Raw genomic sequence first — 27,821 nt, 5'->3', positions numbered from 1 at the left:
GCTGCTGCTGGGGGTCTTATGTTGCTGGTGGGGATCTACTATTGAGGTAGAGGTCTACTGTTGCTGGCTGCTGGAGGGTCTATTGATGCTGGCTGCTAGGATATCTGTTGCTGCTGCTGGGGTGGATATTTTGTTGTTGGGTGGTCCATTGTTGCTGTGTGTTTGGGGAGGGAGGTCTATTGTTGTGTGAGGGAACTATTGTTGCTCAGGGTGACCGATTGTTGGGGTGGGGTCCATTGTTTCTGAGGGAGTCTATTGTTGTGAGGGATCTATTATTGCTGGGGTGGGGTCTATTGTTGCTCGGGGGGTCTATTGTTGCTGGCTCCAGGGGATCTATTTTACTGCTTTTCTTGTTATTAGACAAAAAACAATTCCATACAAATTGTTTAGCACTACAAAATTATACTTGGGACAGTACTGGGAGGGTAGTAGGGGGTGGAACTAAGGAACAGTGCTTGGAGGAGGGTAGGGCACAGAGACAAGGGTGGACTAAGAGGGGGGGGGAGTTCTTGCACCTACTCTCTGAGAAAAAAAAGCCCTGGTCATTGTGGATGGTTTTCTAATGATTCCCTAAAGTTTTACTGGGGACAAAGAGAGCACATTTTATAAAGGGCTTTTGTTACTCTTTAGGTCCTCTGCTACATCCAACATTCAACTTTTGTAGACTATCCATGCCAATGTATCTTCCTTTGCTTGTAGACTGTCCTAATGATAGTTTGGGCCAAACAGAAAAATTATTAAATATATATAAACTGTCCAAACCTATTTGACTATCTCAGAATATTCTGTCTCTGGTTGCATTATTAAGGTTCTGGTGGGTTGATGTGAAAAAACGAAGTTTGAGTAATGAACCTCTTCTTGGTTATTTGGGTTGCTGTTTGAGTCCTGTTGCTCCTTGGCATCTTCCGATGTCTGATAACAAAACAAATTAGGAAAGAGTAAGTGTATAATTTGTGGAAATATCTTTATGAATTGATTTAGGAAAAAATGGCGCCTCCTGTAGTTTTAAATTAGAGTGCAGCTGCCATCAATTATGGAAGGACCAAAGTAAATAAATTAATAGTTTAAATTTGAGTTGCTACTTTTAATAGTGATGTGTGTTCATATACGTGCATATAACATAGTGAACTTAATACCACAAACAATCATCAACAATCTATATTTAAATATATATTTAACTTGGTCAAAAAGTGTCCATATTTTTATTTCTTTCACACCACGTGCTTACATGTGCTCAATTTTCTTCTAAATCATGCTCCTGATGACACCTTTCAGGTGAAATGCATTGAGGTCTATAGCCGTGATACTTCCGGGTTTGCAATTTCCAGTTTCAATGCAACGCAGGTGACACGCACGCCGATCCGGAGAGCGGACGGCGCTGATCACTCCATACTAAACTAATTACAGTGGGTGCTGCTTGGAGGCACATTTTAATGTGAGTCTGTTATCTACTAATTTGATTGTAAATAAAGGTTTTAATAAACATATTGCACAATCGTATCCTATATGCTTTATTTTGGGGATCTTTACAGGTGGTGTATTATAAAGGAAAAGTACACAAAATTGTCAAGATCGAGGATACTTTGTGATATGCAACTTGTTCTGAGGATGGGAGTTTGAAGTTGAGATTAACCATTTCAGCCCCAGAAGGTTTTACCCCCTTAATGACCATGCCGTTTTTTGTGATTCGGCTCTGCGTTAATTTCACGGAAAATTGTGCGGTTGTGCGATGCTGTACCCAAATACAATTGATGTCCTTTTTTTCCCCACAAATAGAGCTTTCTTTAGGTGATATTTGATCACCTCTGCGGTTTTTATATTTTGCGCTATAAACAAAAAAGAGCGACAATTTTGAAAAAAACACCATATTTTTTACTTTCTGCTATAAAACATTGTCAGGATTATTGGGGGATTAAATAATAGAAAAAAAAATGGATTTAAAAAGCCATGTATATTCCATCTTATGCATATAGATTTTTTTTTTTTTTTTTTTCAAATAATTCTTATTGATTTTAAACAACATGTACAAGAAATGCAGTCAGCGTTACAAAGTATAACATGAGGGAAGTTATAAAGACAACAAGTGATATATGAGAAAGCACATCGAAAGAGAGAAGGGAATGTCAACTTGAAACATATAATTATTTATCATTCCATTTGGTCCATAGTTCCCAGTGATTATTAAGTAATGGTAAGGATTGGGATCTCATCGCCAGTGACTTTTCAAATTCAAAGGTGGTCCGCACTGAAGCCACGACTTCCGATAGATTCGGGGCTTCTGTGTTTTTCCATCTCCTGGTGATGGTGGCCCTAGCGGCCAGTAGTATATGTGACACCACCCATCTAGCTTTATTGGGGATGAGATCAATGTCCAGTGTAAGGAGTGCCATAGCTGGGTTTGGCGAGATGTGTGTTTGCGCTACAGAGGAGATAAGGCCGAAGGTTTGGTTCCAGAAGCTGGATAGGTTTTTGCATGTCCACAGAATATGGTACAAGTTGCCTACTTGACCACAATCCCGCCAGCAGAGCGGGGAATGGGTTTTGTAGAATTGGGACAGCCTATACGGAGTAAAGTACCAGCGGGACAGGATTTTCTGTGACAGCTCCCAGTGGCTGGTGCATTTCGACACTCCGTAGGAGTGCCGGAAGGCTCGCATCCACTGTTGAGAGGAGAAGGTCCTTTGGAGATCAGTTTCCCACTTGATCATGGGGTTGGTTTTAAGGAAGGAAGTTTTGGCGTTAAACATATTATAGAAAAAGGTTATGCCTTTGGTGGATCCGTTGGAATCGGTGAAGAACCGGTATACTTTATATGGAATGGTAATGGCAGGTGGTGGATTCCTGGTCAGGAACGAGGATATGCGATTGTAGTTATAGAGCTCCGTTTTTGGCAGGTGGTATTGTTGGGTGAGGGAAGGGAACGTTTTCAGGTGGTTGTCTATATAGAGATCATCGATCCAGTGTATGTCCCTGTCTCTCCACTTAGAGGTGGATAGACAGGGGATCAAGATATCTAGTAATCGTATGGGTAGTTGTGGTTTATAGTGGGCTTCCTTGACATCCGTGTGTTTACATAGTTCTTTCCATGCAGCAAGGGAAGTTTTAGTTGAGATTAGTAAGTCTGGTCCATTTTGAGGTTTCCAGCTGTCTGCTAGTAATAGGAGGTAAAGGCGGTCCACTTTGCTAAATGAGGCTGCTATGTGGGACCAATGTATGTCGGGGTTTTCGGGGAACCACGAAGGCAGTTGCGTGAGTTGTGATGCTAAAAAGTAGTCTTGTAGCTGTATCATGCCTGTCCCCCCTACCCGTTTGTGTTTAGTAAGATGGGTCCACGAGCACCTGGGGTGCTTCCCTTGCCAAATGTATTGTTTAAGTACCCGATTGAGGGACTTGAGTATTGTTGGCGGAATGGGGACAGGAAGGGTGCGGAATATGTAAAGGATTTTGGGAAGGGTCATCATTTTAAATGCCACCAATTTCCCTAGCCAGGAGAGATCCTGATAGGGTTTTTTGGCCAGGTCTGTTTGAATGGCCGACAGTAGGGGTTTATAGTTAGCTTCCGCTAGCGATGCAACTGAAGGGGTCAGCTTCAGACCTAGATAGGATATATCCCGGTCGGTCCATATATACGGGAAGTTTGATTCCATATGTTGTCTAGCACGTGGTTGCACCCCCAGATTAAGAATGAGTGATTTGGTGAAATTCACCTTGTAATATGAAATGGAAGAGAAGTCCGCAAGTAGTCTGTGTAAGAAGGGCATGGACACTGTGGGGTTGGTAACAGATAAAATGACATCGTCAGCAAAAAGGGTTATCTTATGGGAGACTCCTTTAATACGAAACCCCGAAATGTGGGGGTGGGATCTGATCCGTTCTGCTAATGGTTCCATCATCAGATTAAATATGCTTGGAGATAGCGGGCAGCCTTGGCGTGTGCCGTTAGTGATGGAGAATGGCTTGGAAATCATGCCCGAGACAAAAACTTGGGCAGATGGGTGAGAATACAGAGCCATAATGGCTGATAGTATCAGGCCTGAGAATCCAAACCTCTCCAGCACCAAGTGCATGTATCTCCAATAGACCCTATCAAACGCCTTTTCGGCATCGATGGATAGGAGTAAGGAGGGCGTTTTCGTCAGTTCTGCATAGTGAATTAAGTTGATAACTCGGCGTGTGGCATCTGCCGCCTGTCTGTTGGTCATGAAGCCTAATTGGTCGGGATTTATTAAGGAGGGAAGAATCGCGGAGAGACGGATTGCAATAATTTTGGCGTAAATTTTCACGTCTGCATTTAGCAGGGATATCGGGCGGAAATTCGCTGGTGTGTCCGGGGTTTTGCCAGGTTTAGGTAGGGCTACTATGTGTGCTTGAAGCATTTCCTGGGGGAAGGAGCCTGACTGGGAAATTGATTGGTATAAGCGAAGCATGAACGGGGACAGGATGTCTTGGAATTGTTTAAAGTACTCGTTAGTAAAACCGTCTGGTCCGGGGGATTTGTCATTGGGAAGTTTGCCAATAGTGTGGGAAATTTCATCAAGGGAAACGGGCGAGTTTAGTATCATAAGTTGTGCATCAGTCAGTGAGGGGAGGTTTATCTCTGACAGGAAAGACAGTATATCTGAGTCGGAGGGGGTGGTGCACGTGGGGTCCTCTTTCAGGTTATACAATGCTCCGTAATAATCCGAGAAAGCGTCCGCTATTTCTTGGGGTTTCAATAATTTTTGTTTGGTAAACGGGTGGATGATGTGAGGAATTCTACTCTTGGCTTTCCGCGCTTTCAGGCGATTAGCCAAGAATTTCCCGGCTTTGTTATGTTGGGAGTAAAACATCAGTTTAAGGGACCTCATAGCTTTGTCATGGTCTCGGATCAAAAGGAGACGTAGATCGTGACGAAGTCTAGTGAGGGTGGCTGAAATTGCGTCTGTAGGAGAGGCCTTATTGGAGGCCTCCAGTTTGCGGATTTCAACCAACAAGGAGTCTACGGACGACTTATGTGTCCTCCCGTCCCTGGCCTTAATTTGGATTAACATACCTCTAATAAAGGCTTTGTGGGCATTCCATAATATTTGAGGTGAGATATTTGGATCGTCATTGGTCTGGAAGAAGGTTTGCAGGTGGTCTTGGATCGTGGAGGAATATTGTTGGAGCTGGAGCAATCTATTGTCACACCTCCAAGTGGAGAATCCCGAACCAAGCTTCCCCAGTTGGAGTGTTATGGAAATGGCCGCATGGTCCGACCAGGAGATATCATGGATGTTAGTCTCTGATGTGTGGTGTAACAACCAAGAGTCCAATATAAAGAGATCAATACGGGAATAAGATCTATGGCAGGTCGAGAAAAACGTAAAATCTCTCTCTTCCGCATGGAAGCATCTCCAGGCGTCAAATAGCTCCTCACGGCGCAGCAGACTACCCAAGCCAGTCGGGCGTCTGCTACACCCTGAGGTGGTATCGACCCGCGGGTCTGGGGGTAAGTTAAAGTCCCCACACAGGAGGAGGTGACCTTCCCTTAACGCCAGAGCCTTTTTGAGGAGCTTGCGTATAAAGAGCATCTGTTTAGAATTGGGTGCATACAAACATACCAATGTCAAGAGCACATTATCAATAACACAGATCAGGATGATATATCTACCCTCCGGGTCGAGATGGGACGACTTGAGGGTGAACACCACTGAGTCTCTAACTGCCACCAGGATACCGTTCTTCTTAACAGAGGCAGAGGCAAGGAAGATGTGGGGAAAGTTCCGGTGTTGACAGTAGGGAGATGCGTCCGCCTGAAAGTGCGTTTCCTGAGCTACTAAAATGTCAGCTTTCTGGGAGATGGCTTCCTTCCACAAAGTCCTTCTTTTGGCCGGGTGGTTGAGTCCATTGGAGTTAATGGACAAAATCTTCAATCCCATGGGAGAGGGGTCAGAGGAGATGTGGTCAGCAGGCGGGATGTGTTAAGAGCTGAGAATTGTACCGGATACAGGTGACATTTCAAGATGGGAGGCGATGAGGTCCAGGTCTGGGAGAAAGGATAAGCAAGAAAGGAGAGTCGTTCCTGAACGAAGTACACTGGGAAGTGGAAATACAGGTGTAATATGTTGTCATAAGAGTCAGGGAAATCGAAAGATGAACGCTGCATGTTAATCAAAATAAGCTCCAACGAGAGCAACCAAAGGGCCCACAGGAGGGCGTAAAAAATAGAATTCCTGAGAAGGGATTCGAGCAGGATAACCTGCAACATGTAGCAGGGTAAGGTACGGTGGTGAGTACCAGTGCATCGGACCAGGGACGGTCGTTGAGTATGATAAAGTCATGGTGATGTCTTCAGGGTTTGTTGCGGTGATCCGTAGGGGGTCTGGACCAGCCCAGCGAGGTGTTCGCTTTTTGAGGTGGCGCGGTCACAGGGCGTTGAGGAGGGATGATATCCCATGTGCGCAGGAGCTCTAGTCCGGCTTCCAAGGTGTGCACTATTTTGGTAGTGTTATCTTTAGTGATAAGCAGGCTTGCCGGATATTTCCACTTGTAGGGAATGTCATGGTTGCGCAGGGCCTTGGTGACGGTCATTAGGTTGTTGCGGCGTTGCATCGTGAAGCGGGAGAAGTCAGGAAAAACTTGAAAGTTCTTCGCTTGTTCGGGCAGTTGATCTTTTAGTTTAAATGCATGAAGAATGCCTTCTTTTGCTTGATAGTAGTGCATTTTAAGCAGCACATCTCTTGGAACATCTGTAGGCAGATGGGGAGGTTTGGGGATGCGGTGAATACGGTCAATAGTGACATCCGCAGGGGTAAATCCTGGTACAGCAGCCAGAAACAGGTCTTTTGCGAAGTGCGGGAGTTGATTCGAGGAAACTGTTTCTGGGATGCCGCGAATTTTCAGGTTACTTCGGCGTGACCGGTCCTCAAGGTCTGCTAACTTGGACTTAATCCAGGAAATATCATCGGCCTGGGACGAATGTGCATCTACCATTGTGTTAAACGATGTGGCAAAATCTGTCATCTGTTCTTCCACTTGATCCACTCTAGATTCCACCACGTGTATGTTCCTCCTGCATTCCCTCAATCCTGCAACTAGGTCAGCCTGTAGGGAAGATCGCAGCAGCATCACAATGTCCTTTAAGGCTGTGTCTGTTATAGGCTGTCCCGTGGTTGGGAATGCTGCTATAGGATCTGGGATCTGTGTGTCCATTGCAGGCAGGTCTTCTGCCCATCCCCCGCCATGTGCCTGATCCCCTGTTAGGGGTGAAGTGTTATGCATATAGATTTTGAACAGCACAGCTTCCATCTTGTTTGAAGGAGAATGAAAGTTCATATATGTTCTTTGGCAAAATGTCTCTTACAAGGGAGTCTAGAATTTCAATAGAAGATCTCTGTCTTCCTTGATCGTAAATAAGTGGTACATGGACATCTCATCAGATAAGACATAATGGTAGTGCCAGTCTGTCTGTAAGTATTTTAACAATAGCCCAATGTACTCTATCAGACATTTAAACTATAAGTTTTAAAGATACATTATCATGTGTGAGAAGATATTAGCAATAATCATGTCATTATATTATGTAAGGCATATACATATTTAGAAATTATCTGTATACCATATGTTGGGTTTATATTCTTGCTAAATAACAAATCTTACTTAGAGTGAATACTAATTACCTCATTTTAGAGAAGTTTGTGTTTAAGTTTTTATGGCCATATAGATCTTACAAGCCAGACACTATGTCTGACAGTAATGACAGAATTCAAATAATTAATGGACTTTCACTAGCCAATAGGTCAAAAAGGTCATCAGATAATAATAGTGGTAATTATTTTATATGCTGAATCTAATGAACAGTACAATACTGCCCCCTTTGGAGATGCTACTAAATGCAGTCTCGGGGTAACTCAGTATTTTCCAATATAAATATATGTATTGTATTAAAAATAAATATTATTGGCCACCATTTCAGATCCAATAATTGCCAGGGTACATGATGGAGATTAGATGGACATTTATGTATGTACTGAGAGTATGGACAAGTTTTTATGTTGCTTTTATGGTTAATCTTGAATATAAAGGAATTATCATATAGTTTTATTATCCAAAATACTGGGCATGATTGAAGAGGTGTGACTATGATCTCACCAGTTAATGGGTAGAATATCCCAACCAATGGGGATAATGTTCCTCCCTCTGGGTTTAACTTATGGTAATTTGAATAGTCCTTTGTTCAATACCATATAAAAAGGAGAACCCAGATGTGAGACATTACATCACTGACAACACACATTACACCTACAACATACACACTACTACATCCATCTATATACTCATCTAGACATACTCCATCTTTCTCCATCATTTAGCTGAAGCTTTGAGGGACGCCAAACGAAACTCCTCCCTCACTGGCCACCATTTCAAGAAGGCATCCATCTTAAGGACTCTGGTAACGACCATTTGAAGCTAGCAGCCATCTTAAGTATGGTAAATATACCTTGCTGTGTTCATTTGAGTTTATTCAATATTGTTTATTTCCTTCCTTATATGTTTTATATTGCATATTTAAGGGTAATACGATTACAATCCCAGCCGTATAAACCATATCAGATTTTTCTCTAAAAAGCTGATTTTTGTTTTTATACATTTTTATTAATATCAGATTTAGCGCATTATTTGCGATTTTAGTCTCCCGTTTTGCATAGCTTATTCTCGCTTCATCTGCAGTGGAGTGACTATCGGATGTGCAATTCGCAGATAATTGTGGTCTGTTTATATAGAATACTTACCTATGGTTTATGCTATACCTGAGAAAAGGTAATCTTGCTTTATTTTTACTTTCATTGTTGAGCTACATTTCACATTGCATTGATTGTTTGAAGTTTGTATTTATGTAAAGTTATCTTTTTGTGTCATTTCCAGTTTGATCATATATTGTGAATACATGTCTTGTGAATAAATATTCTTATATATATATATATATATATATATATATATTCCTTACTGTAGACTGTCCTCACTAAGATTGGTATATGCTTTTAAAAATAAATTAATCAATTAAAAATAATTCGCTACATATTGATTTGTGGAAATAAGTTGAGATTCTCCTACCTCACAGATCTTTGCTTATTGACATAAATAGACACTGTGATATTCAGAGCAGTATAAATATTCTGACAACATTCCCAATAAAAAATTTTTTAAAATGTAATTTTTTTTTTTATCCGTTTAGGCCAGTTTGTATTCTGCTACATATTTTTGATTAAAAAAAATCCCAAAAAGCGTATTTTAATTGGTTTGCGCAAAAGTTATAGCGTTTACAAACTACGGGATAGATTTTTGGACTTATATTTAAATATAGATTGTTGTTGCTTGTTTGTGGTATTAAGTTCACTATGTTATATGCACGTATATGATCACTATTCAAAGTAGCGCCTCAAATTTAAACTATTCATTTATTTACTTTGGAAATATCTTTATACCAACTTATCCCAATGCGGCGATCTGTGATTTTTAGCGAGACTGCGACAATGCAGTGGACAGATCGGACACCTAACTGACATTTTTGACACTTTTTTGGGACCAGTGACACTAATGCAGTAATCAGTGCTACTGCTAAATAATATGCACTGTTACTGTATAAATGACACTGGCAGGGAAGGGGTTAATACTGGGGTGATCAAAGGGGTTAATGTATGCCTAATGTGCTTACTGACTGTGTGTGTGTGTGTGGGGGGGTTCTGTGACAGGCACAAACAGATCGCAGTTTCAGCTTAGCTGAAACTTCTGCTCTCTCTGCCTGTCTGAGAGAAGATCCGCCTGCTTTGTTTACATGAGCAGGCGGGTCTTCTCTTGGTTTCCTGGAGGATCACGGGAGGGCAGCGGCAATTGCCGCCACTCCTCCTGCGGCCCTCCTCCCGCTGCGTTTAAACACAGTGGGAGCGTGGCTCAGGCGCCGCGCGCGCGCCCCCGAAACCACATGCACTCCAGTCACGTACTACTACGTGACTGGTCGCAGCCGAGCTGCCCTGCCACAGTAAAATTATGGCAGGCGTTCGGCAAGTGGTTAAAAATCAAATAAAGCGGTGAGAGTCCTGTTGGCCCAAATTCATCTGGTGAGTGGTCTCCTTATATGAAGGTGGAGAAGCACCATTAAGGAGCACGATTTCGAAGAAAATTGAGCACATATAAGCACGTGGAGTGAAAGAAATTAAAATATGGACACTTTTTGACCAAGTTATATACACACATATATATATATATATGTATATATATATATATATATATATATATATATATATATATATATATATATATATATATATTGCTGTTGATTGTTTGTGGAAATAAGTTCACTATGTTATATGCACATATATGAACAAACATCACTATTAAAGGTAGCACCTCAAATTTAAACTATTCAGTTATTTACTTTGGAAATACCTTTATACCAACTTATCCCAAGTAAGCCATTTGTATAGGGATTTCATCAGTTATAAAATTGAACACTCCAAACAGCTAGAAATTTCACAGATCAAACCCCCTCCCCACAGCATGCTGGTAGTTGTAGCTCACTTAGTATGATAATCATCAATCACTGTGGCTCTGCAGCTCTCTCAATGTTCCACTGGATGGCGGAGATGCATCTGAGTAAAACAAAGAAAGCAGAGAGCGCACATCCGCCCTAGTGTGATACCATTTTTTAAAAGAAAGAAAAAAAAAAAACTTTAATTTTGTTTGTTTTGTTTTTGTTTTGCGTATATTATTTGTATGTTTAATACACTCACATTTGTAGAAAATGTAAAATGGAGCCCCAGATAACAAAAAAAGACAGGAGTACTAACTCTCCTTTACGCTGAGATCCCGAAACAACTGGTCAAGTGACAGAATGCTTGGAGATTCAAAAAAGCATTTTGTCACATGATCTTTGATAAAGGGAAGGATCAGTGGAGCATAACTGATGAAATTAAGAAAAGGAGAGAGTGAAAGGATATGTCTGCTTCCAGGCAGATCTTACAGACTGCGAAACCAGGCCTTCTTTCCCAACAACAGTGCCTGACCTCAGAAATGTGCCTTTTGAAGAATGGTCAAACATCCCCATAGACACACTCCTAAACCTTGTGGACGGCCTTCCTAGAAGAGTTAAAAAGTGTGGGCAAACTCAATATTGAACCCTACGGACTAACGCAAGGATGCCATTAAAGTTCATTGCATGTACAGTAAAGGCAGGCGTCCCAATACTTTTGGTAATATAGTGTACAGTACTTCACCCATGGCCCAGCATTTTATACCTACATTTTTCAGTCCTACAAAGTAGGAGGCTATTTTTGGAGGCTATTTCTGGATGGGCCAACATCCTATCCCCATGAGATGGATGCTGCATATTTCCTTTAATATATGCCATTCTTTTGGTCCTGTACTGATTACAAAGTAGACATCATTACCCTGGCATGACGGGGCATGCCGAGTGATTTTAGCTGATCAATCTCTTTCACTGGAATTGGCAAAGCAGAAGATTAGAGGACCAAAAATGACAGCAAGTATAACTGGGTCATAGACCTTATGTTTAGGAAAATGATACATTGGCTAGAAGTGAGGAGAGAGCTGAACACTATATTTTTACCAATCAGCTTTCAGCTTGAAATATCCATTAGGGAGTACCTTGGGGGCTGGGTCCCGGCACCTATGGAGAGTGGGGGGGGGGCGTGCCCGGCCACAGTATTGTTCCCTTTTGGGGTGGCCTGGGGTGGTCCTACCCTTCCGCTCGAAGTGGGGGCTTGTGGCTTGGGATAGGTCTCCAGGGGGTCCTGACATTACGGAATGAGGGGTACGCTAAGTTTGTTTTCATAAGAAAAGAAATATCCATTATTTTCCTGCAAACAGCAACTGCAATCTCTCCAGCCAAGCAGATGTAGTATATGGAAGTATATACTATGTGCTTTGAGATACACAATTCTACCTCTATATTCTGAGCAGGCTCCATAGAACAGATTTTTAGACTGGAATGATGTATGGCACTATACCACATTTGCCAAATATTATTGGGAAACAAGAGGTACAGGGAAAAGGTGCAAAACAAAGAGGTTTAAAGTATTATAAGGATTGCAGGTCCAAAGGCCAAATGTATGATTTTCAAATGGAGCAATCCAAGACATTTTGGGTTCATGCAGGAAGCTAGAATGGGACGTAAGGGTGTCCGCACCCAACTCTGCTGCTGTTTTGCCTGATCTTCCTACCCACAAACTCTGCCTTGGACTGCAGTAAATATTGTATAGAAGGAAGTTTAGCAATAGGACCATCCATTACTCTACTGACCTTGTTTATGGGCTTTGGTTTGCCAACATTCATGTACACTTCGTTAGCATTTTCCTCCACTTTGTCTTCTTCGGGAGGTTCCTCAGTTGGATCATACTTCGTATGTACACATAAACATATGTCCATTTTGAAATATTTCCTATAAGTAATATGAGTGATTAGTTAATGTATATGCAATGTTGTGGTAGATTTCTATTTTAGTAACTATATTTAACCACTTCAATACAGTACACTTTCACCCCCAGGCCAATTTTCAGCTTTCAGCACTCTCACATTTTGAATGACAATTGCGCGATCATGCTACACTGTACTCGTATGGAATTTGTATAATTTTTTTCACACAAATAGACTTTTCTTTTGGTGGTATTTAATCACCGCTGGGTTTTTTATTTCTTACAGAAAAAAAAGACAGAAAATTTTGAAAAAAAAAAAAGCTTTTCTTATTTTCTGTGAGTAAATTTTGAAAATAAATATTTTTTCTCCTTCACTGATGTGCGCTGATGAGGCAGCACTGATGGGCACTGATAGGCTGCACTGATGGGCACTGATGAGGTGGCACTTATGGACACTGATGTGGTAGCACTTATGGGCACTGATGAGGTGGCACTAATTAGGAGGTACTAATATGACAGGCGGCACTGATGAGAACTGAGAGGCGGCACTGATGGGCACTGAGAGGTGGCACTGATGGACACTGAGAGGCGTCACTGATGGGCAGCACTGATGGGCACTGATGGGCGGCACTGATGGGCACTGGTGGGTGACACTGATGAGCACATACGGCCGGCACTATCAGTGCCCACAGTCAGTGCCCATAGTGCTGCCAGTCAGTGCCCATCAGTGCCTAGATAAGCAGGCAATGATGGGCACTGACTGGCAGCACTATGGGCACTGATTGTGGGCACTGATGGTGGGCACTGTGGGCATTGATGGTGGGCACTGATTGGCACTCTATTGCAATTTTCTATAATCAGGGCACTGATGATCAGTGCCCTGATTACATGTTCTTGTCTCCCCTGTGAGGCGGAGTCGCTGATCGACTCTCCTCGCCTCACTCTGACAGTGTGAGGTGAGGAGAGCCGAATAACGGTACTTCCTCATTTACATGTGACCGGCTGTGATTGGACACAACCGATCACATGGGTAAAGAGTCATGTCATGTCAACCGATCACATGGGTAAAGAGTCATGCTAGGACACGGCACGGCCACGATTGCCGCTCTGCGCGCCCCTGTGGGTGCACGAGAGAGGCTGTTCTGGCGCGCCGTCATATGACGGCATCCCAGAACAATAGGTGCACTGCTCCGCCGTCATTTGACGGTGGGCGGGAAGGATGTGGTTAATAGATACACTGGTGGTTATTTTACAAGCTTCAACTATATTTAAAAAATACACTGGTGGTTATTTTACAAGATTCATCAGTACAGTGTTAAACTCTTTCAACATACTCATGGGAGGGTATTGCATGGTTTACAGCCCACAACACACAGCTGAATAGGCTGTTTAAGGTCTGGACCAATTTATGAAGCAACCATGCTGTGAAAGACTTGTTTTTTGGGGATGTCTTTTCATAGATACTCATAAAATAAACAGGTGCCTATGGCAGGATCTTCCTAGCAATGATTCCATCCCAACACTGCTGCTTTCAGATAAGGGAACTGAGTTTACAGGGACCTCAGCTCTAGTATGAGTAGGCAGGGCAGCCATCAGATATTTTGGGGCCCCCTACACAACTTACACAACTTTAGGCCTGACCATCAATATTCCCCAGGGCCCGCCCACTGGCCATCCTACCAAATCTGCCCACTGGCTGTGCCACCAAATCCACCCACTGGCCATCCCACCAAATTCACTCACTGGCCATCCCACCGAGTGCTTCAATGCATCCACTTTAGTTTTAACATAGTTTGGCCAAAAAAATATGATGCCTGCCATCACAACAAGGTAGACTGTTTTGAGCAGGACCCTACACTAACACTAAATGCACTGTCTTTTCAGTGCCCCCCTCCCCCAAACTATCCTCCCTAACAGATCTAAGAAAATTACTAAAAACAAAGAGCACTTAAGTTCATTCTTCCAATATATATTCAGAAAAGAGGCATCCCAATATATTCAGCAAAGAAACATCCCAATTCAGGAAAGAGACAGCCCCATATATTCAAGAGACATACCAATCCAGCAAAGAGACATCCCAATCCAGTAGAGACATCCCCATATATTCAACAAAAAGACATCCCAATCCAGAAAAGAGACATCCCAATACAACATAGACATCCCCATATATTCAGCAAAGAGACACCAATCCAGCATAGAGATGGCCCAATCCAGCAAAGAAACAGCCCCATGCAGTCAGCAAAGACCCATTAATCCAGAAAAGAGATGGCCCAATCAAGCAAACAGATATCCCCATATAGCAAAGAAACATTCCAATCCAGCAAAGATAAAGACACAAATATTTAGCAAAAAGATGACCCAATCCAATCAAGCCAAATCCAGCAAAGCGACATCCCCATATAGCAAAGAAATAGCACAATCCAGCAAAGAGATATCCCTATATAGCAAAGAAACATCCCAATCCAGAAGAGACACCCCAAATATACATACTGGGAGCTAACTGATCTGGAGGGGATATTTTCCTGTGAGCTAACTAATCTGGGGACAGACTGACCTGGTAATCTGGGGACAGACTGACCTGGATGGGGTTGATTGCACTAGGGGTACCCCAGTACATTACCCCCAGATCAGTTAGCTCCCGGTACAATATCCCCCCAGATCAGTTAGCTCCCAGTACAAAATCCCCTAGGTCAATCTGCACAATATCCCCCTGAGGACAGTCTGTGTCACAGTGTCAGTCTGCACAATATCTCCCTCTACTTACAGATCTCAGCGGCATACATTGCAGTTTCCTTCTTTACTGGGCTCTTGCTGACATCATCGCCCTGCCCCCCCCCAGTGAGCCCAAACCTGCCCACAGACAGCTGCCCGTAACATGATGCCCACAACTCCCGGATGGCAGGATGCTGTGATAGGAGCCAGGCAGGGCATTGAGATCTACAGCTGTAATGCCTGAGGCATGTAGATTGCCACTGTATTACCAATATCCATCCATGGGTGCAGTGTGTCAGCGCACTGTGGGCCCCACCCCCCTCGTGACATTTTGCACCCATAGATGATACGTCACTGCCTGGCCCCTTGGGACGCCGGGGCCCCCTACATGGGTATGGGCTGTCCCCCCTGATGGCGGCCCTGTGAGTAGTCATTGTAAAATTAACTAATTCCGATAAGCCGACATTTTTCCTATAGGCAAAATACAGTGGTGGCAAAATTATGGTTCAAGGCTTTTAAAAGCTTTTTTTTTTTTTTTTTTTAGTTACTACTATATTTTTAGACTTTGTGGTGTATGTTGTTGTTTGTTTGCATTCATTTAACACAACAAAAAAATGTATGAATAACAACTTGATATTTTTATAGTGCTTTTTTTGTTTTGTTGGTATAGATATCAGATAGTTGGTAATATGTAACAATATAATATAAAAATATGAAAAAAAGTTTGACTTGTTCCCTCATTCTGGCTGACTGTAGCCCATGTTTTTCCTGTTTGGTAGATACCCGTGAGGTTCCTCTCATCCCCCTGCCTCTTCCCACACAGTACGGTAGACTTGGGTACTGTTCCCTCTTAGTTTAACAATTGGTTGGTTTTGCCTCCCCACCTAGGCACAGTGTGCTCCCTATATGGGGTGCCGATGGGTTGGCGATGCCAATCACTACTCTCTCGTGACCACCCATTTTACTGCCCCTTGTCTACTAACCCTCACAATTTGCTGTAGTTAGAGTTATTGGTCATGCTCTGTTACCGAGCTTTGTTTACATTACCTTGCATTATTCTGTATGTCAAACGTTGTTACTTACTTGCACTATTCAATAAAATACTTGAAACAGAAAAAAAGGTAAAAAAAAAAAAAAAAATATGAAAAAAATGAACAGTCCCTTAAATAAACTTTGTTAACTGTTTACTCTTTTTTTTCTTCTTCATCAAAGTATGTATGATCAAGATCCCTGATAATGGCGATTAATGATGATTAAAAAAAAAAAAAAACTTAAAAATAAATACTCCAGTTAATATACATATTCTTTTCCTTGCTATTTCCCTTTTTTGTGTATTTTGTTGTTGTTTGCGTTTTTTTTTTTTTTTTAGAAAAAAGGGAAAAAATGGGTCAAAATAACAACTATTGCAGTGTCCTAAACATATATGTCCTAAAACAACATGAAATGTCTGGACTACTTTACTTGATAGTAGAATCATCAAAGTGCTTTTTAAAGCTTTAAATTTGGTGGGCAGAATGATATCACTTAAATTGTTTTTCTCCTCAGCGGCCAATATCAAACCACCAGTTCATAGTGTACAGTACATCAAGCTCCACAAAATGCCGCACACATCTTTAGCCATGAGGGCTATAAATAATGGAATTATTCCCGTCCCAAGTGTTTCCATTGTAGGTACATAGAAAGACCAAGGTTCCCGTGCCAACCCCTTCCTCTTGACATTAAGCAGAAGACCTTACATGCTTGAAACCAGTGGATCTCCTGCATGGTTGCATTCCATTGGTGAATGTAAATTTAAAAGTACATTAGACAAAAAAAAAATAAATAAATAAATAAAACCAAAAAAGATAAACCAAAAGAGCACCCCCCCCCCCCCATTGTCCATTGTTTCATGTATTATTTTGACCCTTGTTGCCCACTGTCTGCAGCACTTTTATAAAAATTAGAAAATAATAAAATAGAGAATTAACATTAATAAAAAAGTAACAAACTTAAAACTGTAGGTTTTTTTTTTTTTTTTTTGGTTTATTCTGCAAATAATTGTAAAACAATTTTAAACGATCTCACAGTATATGAATTTTAGACTAAGTTATACCCAGTGATGCTACAACAATAATAGTATTTACAATTATTATTTTACTCACCTGGCAATCAGTTTTGAAGCCAGAATAAAGAAAATGGCAATGGCAATTCCACATACTATTCCGATCAGCAAATCAAACCTTCTTACGTTGTCCTCTGTAGGAAAAAAAAAAAAAATATATAGATAGATAAAGATAGATAGACAGACAGACAGACAGATGGATATATAGATAGACAGACAGACAGATGGATAGATAGATAGATAGATAGATAGATAGATAGATAGATAGATAGATAGATAGATAGATAGATAGATAGATAGATAGATAGATAGATAGATAGATAGATAGATAGATAGATAGATAGATAGATAGATAGATAGATAGATAGATAGATAGATAGATAGACGGATTGATTGATGGATAGACAGATAGACGGATTGATTGATGGATAGACAGATAGACGGATTGATTGATGGATAGACAGATAGACGGATTGATTGATGGATAGACAGATAGACAGATTGATTGATGGATAGACAGATAGACGGATTGATTGATGGATATATAGATAGACAGATAGACAGATAGATAGATAGATAGATAGATAGATAGATAGATAGATAGATAGATAGATAGATAGATAGATAGATAGATAGATAGATAGATAGATAGATAGATAGATAGATAGATAGATAGATAGATAGACAGATAGACAGATAGACAGATAGACAGATAGATAGACAGATATAGCTTAGTTTAACTTCATTTGACACTTTATTTATTCTCACTCTTCTGCAAGAGAAACATTTTAAGAAGTATGATGACTCCTATGCAAGAATTAGCTTCAAAACCTGGAAATCAATTTGTAAAATAGCAGATATACAGGGGTTGGACAAAAATATGTAAACACTACATGATTTGTAGGTGTGAAAGTGATGACATGTTTCGTATTGGAAGTGATGTAACATTTTTTTGCTTCCTCTGTGTGATGAGACACATAGCTAACAGATGGGAACCCTCACTTTCCTCCTTCACTGCGTGCGCTGCTAGTAATACGGAGTCATGTCAGAGCTTACTGAGCTTCAAAGAGGGCAAATTCTTGGTGCCCGCTTAGCTGGTGCCTCTATGACTGAAGTTGCAAATGTATTTGTAGTGTTGCCAGGTACAGTATTAAAAGGTATGACGACATATACCGTTTCTGGAACAAAAGGTATTCTGATAAGCATAAGTGCAGTCGTTACAATCAACTGAGAGATAAGAGACAAAAGGACATTGCACAAGATTGTGACCCAGAATAAGAAAACAATTGCTGCAAAAGTCAAAACCAAATACAAACAGTGCAACCTTTGCCAATATTATTAGTGATCAAGATACCAATAGATTGTTGCTTGCTCAAACACTGTGAAGGTGATTTCACAACATCTCCTAGAGAAATAAATACTGCTAAAATAGTGTAGCACAACAATATTAATCACTGTGAAAAAATGTCATAAGAAAACTAAGGTCTCAAATCAGTCCTTAGTGACTGTGATATATTGATTAAAAACCACTGTGCAATTTATGACTCAAATATCTTTAATCTTTATCTAGTGTCAAAGGTGCCTCCACCAAACAGGTGAAAAACATGCTCACCCCCTTCTTAGACCTCATAAATGGGTCATAACTCACTTATTACACCAAATAAATCTGGCAAGTGTCCATTAGGAAACCTTCTTCTCTGAGCCTCCTCTCAGTCCAGATTCAAAACAATTTCTCCCCTTCAGTATACTCTGGCATCATACGGTATGGATACCATAAAACAGAAAAGCAGAACCATTGTGCTTTCTATTTTTTCAAACTTTATTTGCGTCCAAATAACCTAAAACACTTACAAGATAAAAACTACAAGGATTATGACATCACTGGCTTAGCTCCTCCTACCTATACGTGTTACGCTCTGTGATTGGGCTTCATCAGTAGGCCTAGGGTGGAGCTGAGCCTGTAAAGTCATTTGGTGGCCATCTATGAATGTGATGTGGTGAGCCGTGATTGTCACATACAGCATAAGTCTTGCAGTTTTGTTTATCTTCTAAGTGTTTTAAGTTATTTGGGAACAAATAATGGTTGTAAAAATAGAGAGCACTATGGTTTTGCTTTTCTGTTTCATGGTACCCATACTGTTTGATGCCTGAGTATAATGAAGGGGAGACAAGGCTTATGACATCATTGGCTTAGCTCCTCCGACCTATACGTGTTACACTCTGTGATTGGGCTTCATCAGTAGGCCTAGGGAGGATCTGAGCCTGTGATGTCATTTGACGGCCATCTTTGAATGTTATGTGGTGAGCCATGATTGTTACATACAGCATAAGCCCTGCAGTTTTGTTTATCTTCTAAGTGTTTTAAGTTATTTGGGCACAAATAATTGTTGTAAAAATAGAGAGCACTATGGTTTTTTCTTTTCTGTTTCATGGTACCCCTACTGTTTGATGTCTGAGTATACTGAAGGGGAGATATTGTTTTAAATCTGGACTGAGAGGAGGATCACAGAAGGAGGTTTCCAATTGAATGCACTTGGCCGGTTTATGGTGGACTTGGCGGAGGGAACTCCATAAGCTAAACACTTATAAGATAAAAAAAAACGTCAAGGCTTAGCTCCTCCGACCTATACGTGTTACACTCTGTTATTGGGCTTCCTCAGTAGGCCTAAGGAAGAAACTGAGCCCATGACATCATTTGACGGCCATCTTTGAATGTGATGTGGTGAGCCATGATTGTTACATACAGCATAAGCCCTACAGTTTTGTTTATCTTCTAAGTGTTTTAAGTTATCTGGGCACAAATAATGGTTGTAAAATTAGAGAGCACTATGATTTTGCTTTTCTGTTTCATGGTACCCATACTGTTTGATGCCTGAGTATACTGAAGGGGAGATATTGTTTTAAATCTGAGCTGAGAGGATGATCGCAGAAGGAGGTTTCCTATTGAATGCACTTGGCCGGTTTATGGTGGACTTGGCAGAGGGAACTCCATAAGCTAAACACTTACAAGATAAAAAAATGACAAGGCTTATGACATCACTGGCTTAGCTCCTCCTACCTATACGTGTTACGCTCTGTGATTGGGCTTCATCAGTAGGCCTAGGGAGTAGCTGAGCCCGTGACGTCATTTGGCGGCCATCTATGAATGTGATGTGGTGAGCCGTGATTGTTACACACAGCATAAGTCTTGCAGTTTTGTTTATCTTCTAAGTGTTTTAAGTTATTTGGGCAGAAATAATGGTTGTAAAAATAGAGAGCACTATGATTTTGCCTTTTCTGTTTCATGGTACCCATACAGTTGGATGCCTGAGTATACTGAAGGGGAGACAAGGCTTATGACATCATTGGCTTAGCTCCTCCGACCTATACGTGTTACGTTCTGTGATTGGGCTTCATCAGTAGGCCTAGGGAGGATCTGAGCCTGTGACGTCATTTGGCGGCCATCTATGAATGTGATGTGGTGAACCATGATTGTTACATACAGCATAAGCCCTGCAGTTTTGTTTATCTTCTAAGTGTTTTAAGTTGTTTGGGCACAAATAATGGTTGTAAAAATAGAGAGCACTATGGTTTTGCTTTTCTCTTTCATGGTACCCAAACTGTTTGATGCCTGAGTATACTGAAGGGGAGATATTGTTTTAAATCTGGACTGAGAGGAGGATCGCAGAAGGAGGTTTCCTATTGAATGCACTTGGCAGGTTTATGGTGAACTTGGCGGAGGGAACTCCATAAGCTATATTCACAATATATTCACCCCAGCAACAATAGATCCCCCAGCAGCCAGCATCAATAGGCTCTTCAGCTCACCCCACTGGCCCCAGCACCCCTTTGACATTGCATACATTCAGACTGGAGGTTCCGGAACTGCGTTCCCCCACTTTCCCGCTGAAAAAACACCCCTGGTCCCAATATGTGGTATCTTTATCACTAACCAATCCATTAGTTATTCAGGTCTATAAATAGACAAACAGGCAGACATACATATTATACCTTTGCCGCAAAGCAGAGTTTTCTCTTCTGTATTGTTATCTGTGAAAGGGAAAAAAACTGAATTATGAAAACTATAAATAGCACATAAAATATAATTCTGTTATATTATTGTCATACAGTGTCAATAGGTGTAGATTGTGAAATGGCAAAAAAAAAAAAATTTATACTGTGTTAGGGTCCTTTCACACGGTGCGCCGTCTGACAAGGTCCGTTCTGCTCAGCGGGGGGGGGGGGGGGGGGGGGATCGATCCGCTAAGCAGGCTGATGACAGCTCTGTCTCCGCTCCATGTGCATCCCTTTAGACGTGTTCCTATTGGGAGTATCTCACCAAAAATGACATTTTTGTTGCAGGGGATGCCAGAAATCTAACTTGTATCTTAGTGCAGACTTCTGTGAAAATCAGTGAGCCAATCAAGCAAGCAGGAAATGATGCTTCTGGGGGTGTGGTCCGTATACATTCTGTGTACAGAACACCTCCAGGTAGACATATTGCAATGCAATTTCAGAAAATTACAGTGGCTGTAGATTGAAAAGGAAAGGTCATTTTTAATAACATTCAATTACAATATGATTTGTGTCGCAATTGCATACACTATATTGTTTTTTTCTTTTATTTGCTATTTTTTTCCCCCATGAAAGTGGAGTTACCCATTAAGATTAAAATTAGAATACCTATCTACAACATATCAATTGCCGGAGGTTTTATTACCTTTCTCCAAAGAGCAGATATAAAAGTAACACAAATGTAACCTTGCCAGATGTTTATGAGACACAGTGCTTTGGCAAACAAAATGTCATTAATTTAGGGTGTTCATCTACTTTATACCTTGCTGTTTTTAACCATGGCGGGAAGATGATTTAGCACAATATAAGGATAAAAGCAGACTCATGGATAAAGTTTTTATCACCATTTGCTTAAAAAAAAAAAAAAAAAAAACATTGCTTTCATCACTCTTTTTTATTTTATTTTATTTTTATTTTACTTTTACCTGGCATTTAATTAGGCAGTTTTATTATAACCTATCATTTAAAAAAAAAAAAAAAAAAAAAACATTGCTTTCATCCCTCTTTTTTTATTTTTATTTATTTTATTTTATTTTTATTTTACTTTTACCTGGCATTTAATCAGGCAGTTTTATTATAACCTATAATTAAAAAAAAACATTGCTTTCATCCCTCTTTTTTATTTTATTTTATTTTTATTTTACTTTTACCTGGCATTTAATCAGGCAGTTTTATTATAACCTATCATTTAAAAAAAAAAAAAAAAAAAAAAAAACATTGCTTTCATCCCTCTTTTTTTATTTTTATTTATTTTATTTTATTTTTATTTTACTTTTACCTGGCATTTAATCAGGCAGTTTTATTATAACCTATAATTAAAAAAAAAACATTGCTTTCATCCCTCTTTTTTATTTTATTTTATTTTTATTTTACTTTTACCTGGCATTTAATCAGGCAGTTTTATTATAACCTATCATTTAAAACAAAAACAAAAACAAAAACATTGCTTTCATCCCTCTTTTTTTATTTTTATTTATTTTATTTTTATTTTACTTTTACCTGGCATTTAATCAGGCAGTTTTATTATAACCTATAATTTAAAAAAAACAATAACAAAACTAAAAAAAAGCATTGCTTTCATCACTCTTTTTTATTTTATTTTTATTTTATTTTACCTGCCATTTAATCAGGCAGTTTTATTATAACTTATAATTTAAAAAAACAAAACAAAAAAAAAACATTGCATTCATCACTCTTTTTTTTTATTTTATTTTTATTTTACTTTTACCTGGCATTTAATCAGGCAGTTTTATTATAACCTATAATTAAAAAAAAAATTGCTTGCATCACTCTTTTTTTATTTTATTTTATTTTTATTTTACTTTTACCTTGCATTTAATCAGGCAGTTTTATTATAACCTATAATTTAAAAAAAAAAAACATTGCTTTCATCACTCTTTTTTTATTTTATTTTATTTTTATTTTACTTTTACCTGGCATTTAATCAGGCAGTTTTATTATAACCTATAATTAAAAAAAAAAACATTGCTTTCATCACTCTTTTTTTATTTTATTTTTATTTTGCTTTTACCTGGCATTCAATCAGGCAGTTTTATTATAACCTATAATTTAAAAAAACAAAAACAAAAAAAAACATTGCTTTCATCCCTCTTTTTTATTTTATTTTATTTTTATTTTACTTTTACCTGGCATTTAATCAGGCAGTTTTATTATAACCTATAATTTAAAAAAAAAAAACATTGCTTTCATCACTCTTTTTTTTATTTTATATTGTTTTTATTTTACTTTTACCTGGCATTTAATAAGGCAGTTTTTTTATAACCTATAATTTAAAAAAACAAAAACAAAAAAAAAATACATTGCTTTTATCCCTCTTTTTTATTTTATTTTATTTTACTTTTACCTGGCATTTAATCAGGCAGTTTTATCATAACCTATAATTCAAAAACATTGCTTTCATCCCTCTTTTTTATTTATTTTTATTTTACTTTTACCTGGCATTTAATCAGGCAGTTTTATTGTAACCTATAATTTAAAAAATACATTGCTTTCATCCCTCTTTTTTTTAATTTTATTTTATTTTATTTTTATTTTACTTTTACCTGCCATTTAATCAGGCAGTTTTATTACAACCTATAATTAAAAAAAACATTGCTTTCATCACTCTTTTTTTATTTTTATTTTACTTTTACCTGGCATTTAATCAGGCAGTTTTATTATAACCTATAATTTAAAAAAACAAAAACAAAAAAAAAAAAACATTGCTTTCATCCCTCCTTTTTTTATTTTATTTTATTTTTATTTTACTTTTACCTGGCATTTAATCAGGCAGTTTTATTATAATCTATAATTTAAAAAAAACAAAAACAAAAAAAAAACATTGCTTTCATCCCTCCTTTTTTATTTTATTTTATTTTATTTTTATTTTACTTTTACTTGGCATTTAATCAGGCAGTTTTATTATAACCTATAATTTAAAAAAACAAAAAAAAACAAAACAAAAAAAAAACATTGCTTTCATCACTCTTTTTTTTTTTTTTTTTTTTTTTTTATTTTACTTTTACCTGGCATTTAATCAGGCAGTTTTATTATAACCTATAATTAAAAAAAATAAATAAATACATAATAAACATGTTTCTACCTTGTGAACTGATTTGAAGGTGTTTTTCAGTGATCCAATGCTCATCCCAGGCCAGGCACCTATAGGTATCTGCTTCAGACTTAGTGATGGTGATGGAAGACCACAATGAACTTTGACCCTTTCCCTTAACCCAGGTCACTTTGGCTTTTTTTTTACCAACAGCTGAGCAATTTAGAGTGAGAGATTTTCCTTCTTTAATAAGCACAGTGCTATTTGTATCAAGCAGTCCACCTGTATAAAATAGAAGTACAAATGATTTGTCATTGTATGAGGACTAAATAAACATTGATTGGGTACAGTGCCTTAAAAAAGTATTTCCACATTTTGTTTTCATGTTACAGCCAAAAATGTAAATGTATTTTATTGGGATTTTATGTCATAGACCAAAACAAAGTGGCACATCAATGTGAAGTGGAAGGAAAATGATAAATGGTTTTCAAAATGTTTTCACAAATAAATCTGTGAAAAGTGTGGTGTGCATTTGTTTTCATCCCCCACTGGGAGACTTGCTGTTCCGCCTCGTGCTCATGAGACAAACACCGCACTCACCGGGCTCCAATGACCCACCTACTGTACAGTAAAGAGGAGTCACTATCACTTTGTAGGTCACCACAGGACCTCTCCAAAATTCCCACAAGCTCCTGGCTTGGATCCGGTCCCCTCTTGTGGAAGGTCTCCTATGCTTTCTTATCTCAGTTTAATAGGCAATGGATGGGCATGAAAAAGGAGAGAGGAAGCCTCTCATAATGTAAAATCGTTTGTATTTATGTTAAATTGTATAAAACATTAAGAAAACATCACTGAAATACAATATCATCGGTCCTCTGTGTGTGTGCTAAGATAGTCACCGCTTGCAATCAAGCGTGTGTTCCACCCGCTGGACCAGAAGTGACGCACTAGAGACTCCGCTTAACGCGATTTGTCATCAATAGGCGACGTCTTCAGAAGCAGGAAGTTCTCCTGAATGCCACACTATTAAATAGAAGCCCGGATGGAAAAGGTAACGCCCTACCATGCCCTATACATATATAGTAATTTGGAAAGAAACAACCAGAAAGTATTCACAAACCATTCAAAAGTGTGTGTAATTACATAGAGAAGTTATTGTGCTCTCTGGGGACATCTTGTGGAAAAATAATATATATAGCTATAGATAGATAGATAGATAGATAGATAGATAGATAGATAGATAGATAGATAGATAGATAGATAGATAGATAGATAGATAGATGGATGGATGGATGGATGGATGGATGGATGGATGGATGGATGGATGGATAGATAGATAGATAGATGGATGGATGGATGGATGGATGGATGGATGGATGGATGGATGGATGGATGGATGGATGGATAGATAGATAGATAGATAGATAGATAGATAGATAGATAGATAGATAGATAGATAGATAGATGGATGGATGGATGGATGGATGGATGGATGGATGGATGGATGGATAGATAGATAGATAGATAGATAGATAGATAGATAGATAGATAGATAGATAGATAGATAGATAGATAGATAGATAGATAGATAGATAGATGGATAGATGGATGGATGGATGGATAGATAGATAGATAGATAGATAGATAGATAGATAGATAGATAGATAGATAGATAGATAGATAGATAGATAGATAGATAGATAGATAGATAGATAGACGGATTGATTGATGGATAGACAGATAGACGGATTGATTGATGGATAGACAGATAGATAGATAGATAGATAGATAGATAGATAGATAGATAGATAGATAGATAGATAGATAGATAGATAGATAGATAGATAGATAGATAGATAGATAGATAGACAGATATAGCTTAGTTTAACTTCATTTGACACTTTATTTATTCTCACTCTTCTGCAAGAGAAACATTTTAAGAAGTATGATGACTCCTATGCAAGAATTAGCTTCAAAACCTGGAAATCAATTTGTAAAATAGCAGATATACAGGTATTGGACAAAAATATGTAAACATTACATGATTTGTAGGTGTGAAAGTGATGACATGTTTCGTGTTGGAAGTGATGTAACATTTTTTTGCTTCCTCTGTGTGATGAGACACATAGCTAACAGATGGGAACCCTCACTTTCCTCATTCACTGCGTGCGCTGCTAGTAATACGGAGTCATGTCAGAGCTTACTGAGCTTCAAAGATTTTTTATTCTAGGCCATGTGTCCACAGACAGCAGCTATCTGGGTCATGAAGTATCCAATTTAGGGTGTGTCCCTATCCTTAATTGCTAATTGAGTGAGAGGACTGGGAAACAAGGATTTCGGGCACAAATGTATCACTACTTACGTAAGTGATACAGCTTCACCCTTAGCATGTGGCACTAACGTTTATTTTACTTTTGTTGGGACTCACATACTTACTTTAATTTCATCCTGTTATACAGCGTTTAGATAACCATAAGGGACACGCTACATGCATTAGGCTCCCGTCCTCTCCAGGTCTGGTGAGCTGTTCTGAATGTCCATATCTCGGGTTCTCTTACCCCAGATGGATTTATTGTATCCTATGATATCCTACCATCATTTCTTCTTTTTTGCTATTATTAGTTTAACACAGCATGCATTCTGACTCCATGATGGAATCATCCGTGCATATGCAATTTGGGTTACACTCACTGGATTATAGAAACGTTTACTCGGGTACAAACTTGATACCATGCCTAAGATTTAACTCCATCCTATGTATAAGGATTTATTTACACATGGATATTTATATATATTAAAAATACAAATTAAGATGTTAGAAAGCAGGAGGGGAAGCTGCCCCTGTGCACTGTAATATCATGTGAGGTTTGGGGGGCATCCAGGACTGGGACAAGGGGTGGGCAGGAGGGGAAGCTGCCCTGGGTGCTGTGATATCATGTGAGGTTTGGGGGCATTCAGGGCTGGAACAAGGAGTGGGCAGGAGGGGAGGCTGCCCTGGGTGCTGTGATATCATGTGAGGTTTGGGGGCATCCAGGGCTGGGACAAGGGGTGGATAGGAGGGACGGCTGCCCTGGGTGCTGTGATATCATGTTAGGTTTGGGGGCATTCAGGGCCAGGACAAGGGGTGGGCAGGAGGGGAGGCTGCCCTGGGCAATGCAATATCATGTGAGGTTTAGGGGCATCCAGGGACAGGACAAGGGGTGGGCAGGATGGGCGGCTGCCCTGGGCACTGTGATATCATGTGAGGTTTGAGGGCATCAAGGGCAGGGACAAGGGGTGGGCAGGAGGGACGGCTGTCCTGGACGCAATCATTTATTGCAGGGATGGGGGCACCCTCAACCTAACCCTAAGGGAGGGGGGGCGCAGTCTGGCATCTTTGCCCTGGGCACTGGATGGCCTTGTCCCGGCACTGCTACATGGGGATCAGTCTTACAATACCAGTGAGTGGACCACAACTGCTGTAGGCCAGTTGCCTTTACGGTTAAGATTAATTGAGTTCTTACTGTGAACA

At 39.5% G+C, this 27,821-nt stretch overlaps 2 protein-coding genes across 2 annotated transcripts in view; both read right to left on the bottom strand.

Annotated features, from left to right (window-relative positions):
- LOC309568338 (uncharacterized protein) overlaps positions 1 to 27,043 on the bottom strand; it is a gene marked incomplete at its 5' end in the record, with an annotated part of 103,216 nt that extends 76,173 nt beyond the window's left edge. The window contains 2 exons of the mRNA XM_082274001.1: positions 24,362 to 24,635; positions 27,002 to 27,043. Coding sequence (XP_082130127.1) covers positions 24,362 to 24,635; positions 27,002 to 27,043 — 316 coding nt within the window. The remainder of the gene's footprint in view (positions 1 to 24,361; positions 24,636 to 27,001) is intronic.
- On the bottom strand, positions 629 to 24,291 carry LOC309568339 (uncharacterized protein; the record flags this gene model as incomplete). The annotated part of the gene is made up of 5 exons (XM_082274002.1): positions 629 to 912; positions 12,280 to 12,418; positions 17,246 to 17,339; positions 21,196 to 21,234; positions 24,285 to 24,291. 5 exons carry the CDS (start codon positions 24,289 to 24,291, stop codon positions 763 to 765), a joined length of 429 nt encoding a protein of 142 aa, XP_082130128.1. The 3' UTR covers positions 629 to 762.
- Positions 27,044 to 27,821: the final 778 nt, after the last annotated feature.

Source organism: Pelophylax lessonae (assembly GCF_965119305.1).
Source record: "Pelophylax lessonae genome assembly, chromosome: 12".
In the NCBI taxonomy this organism is placed as follows: domain Eukaryota; kingdom Metazoa; phylum Chordata; class Amphibia; order Anura; family Ranidae; genus Pelophylax; species Pelophylax lessonae.
The sequence above is the reverse complement of the archived record's forward strand: the minus strand, read 5'-3'. Positions and strand labels throughout refer to the sequence as shown.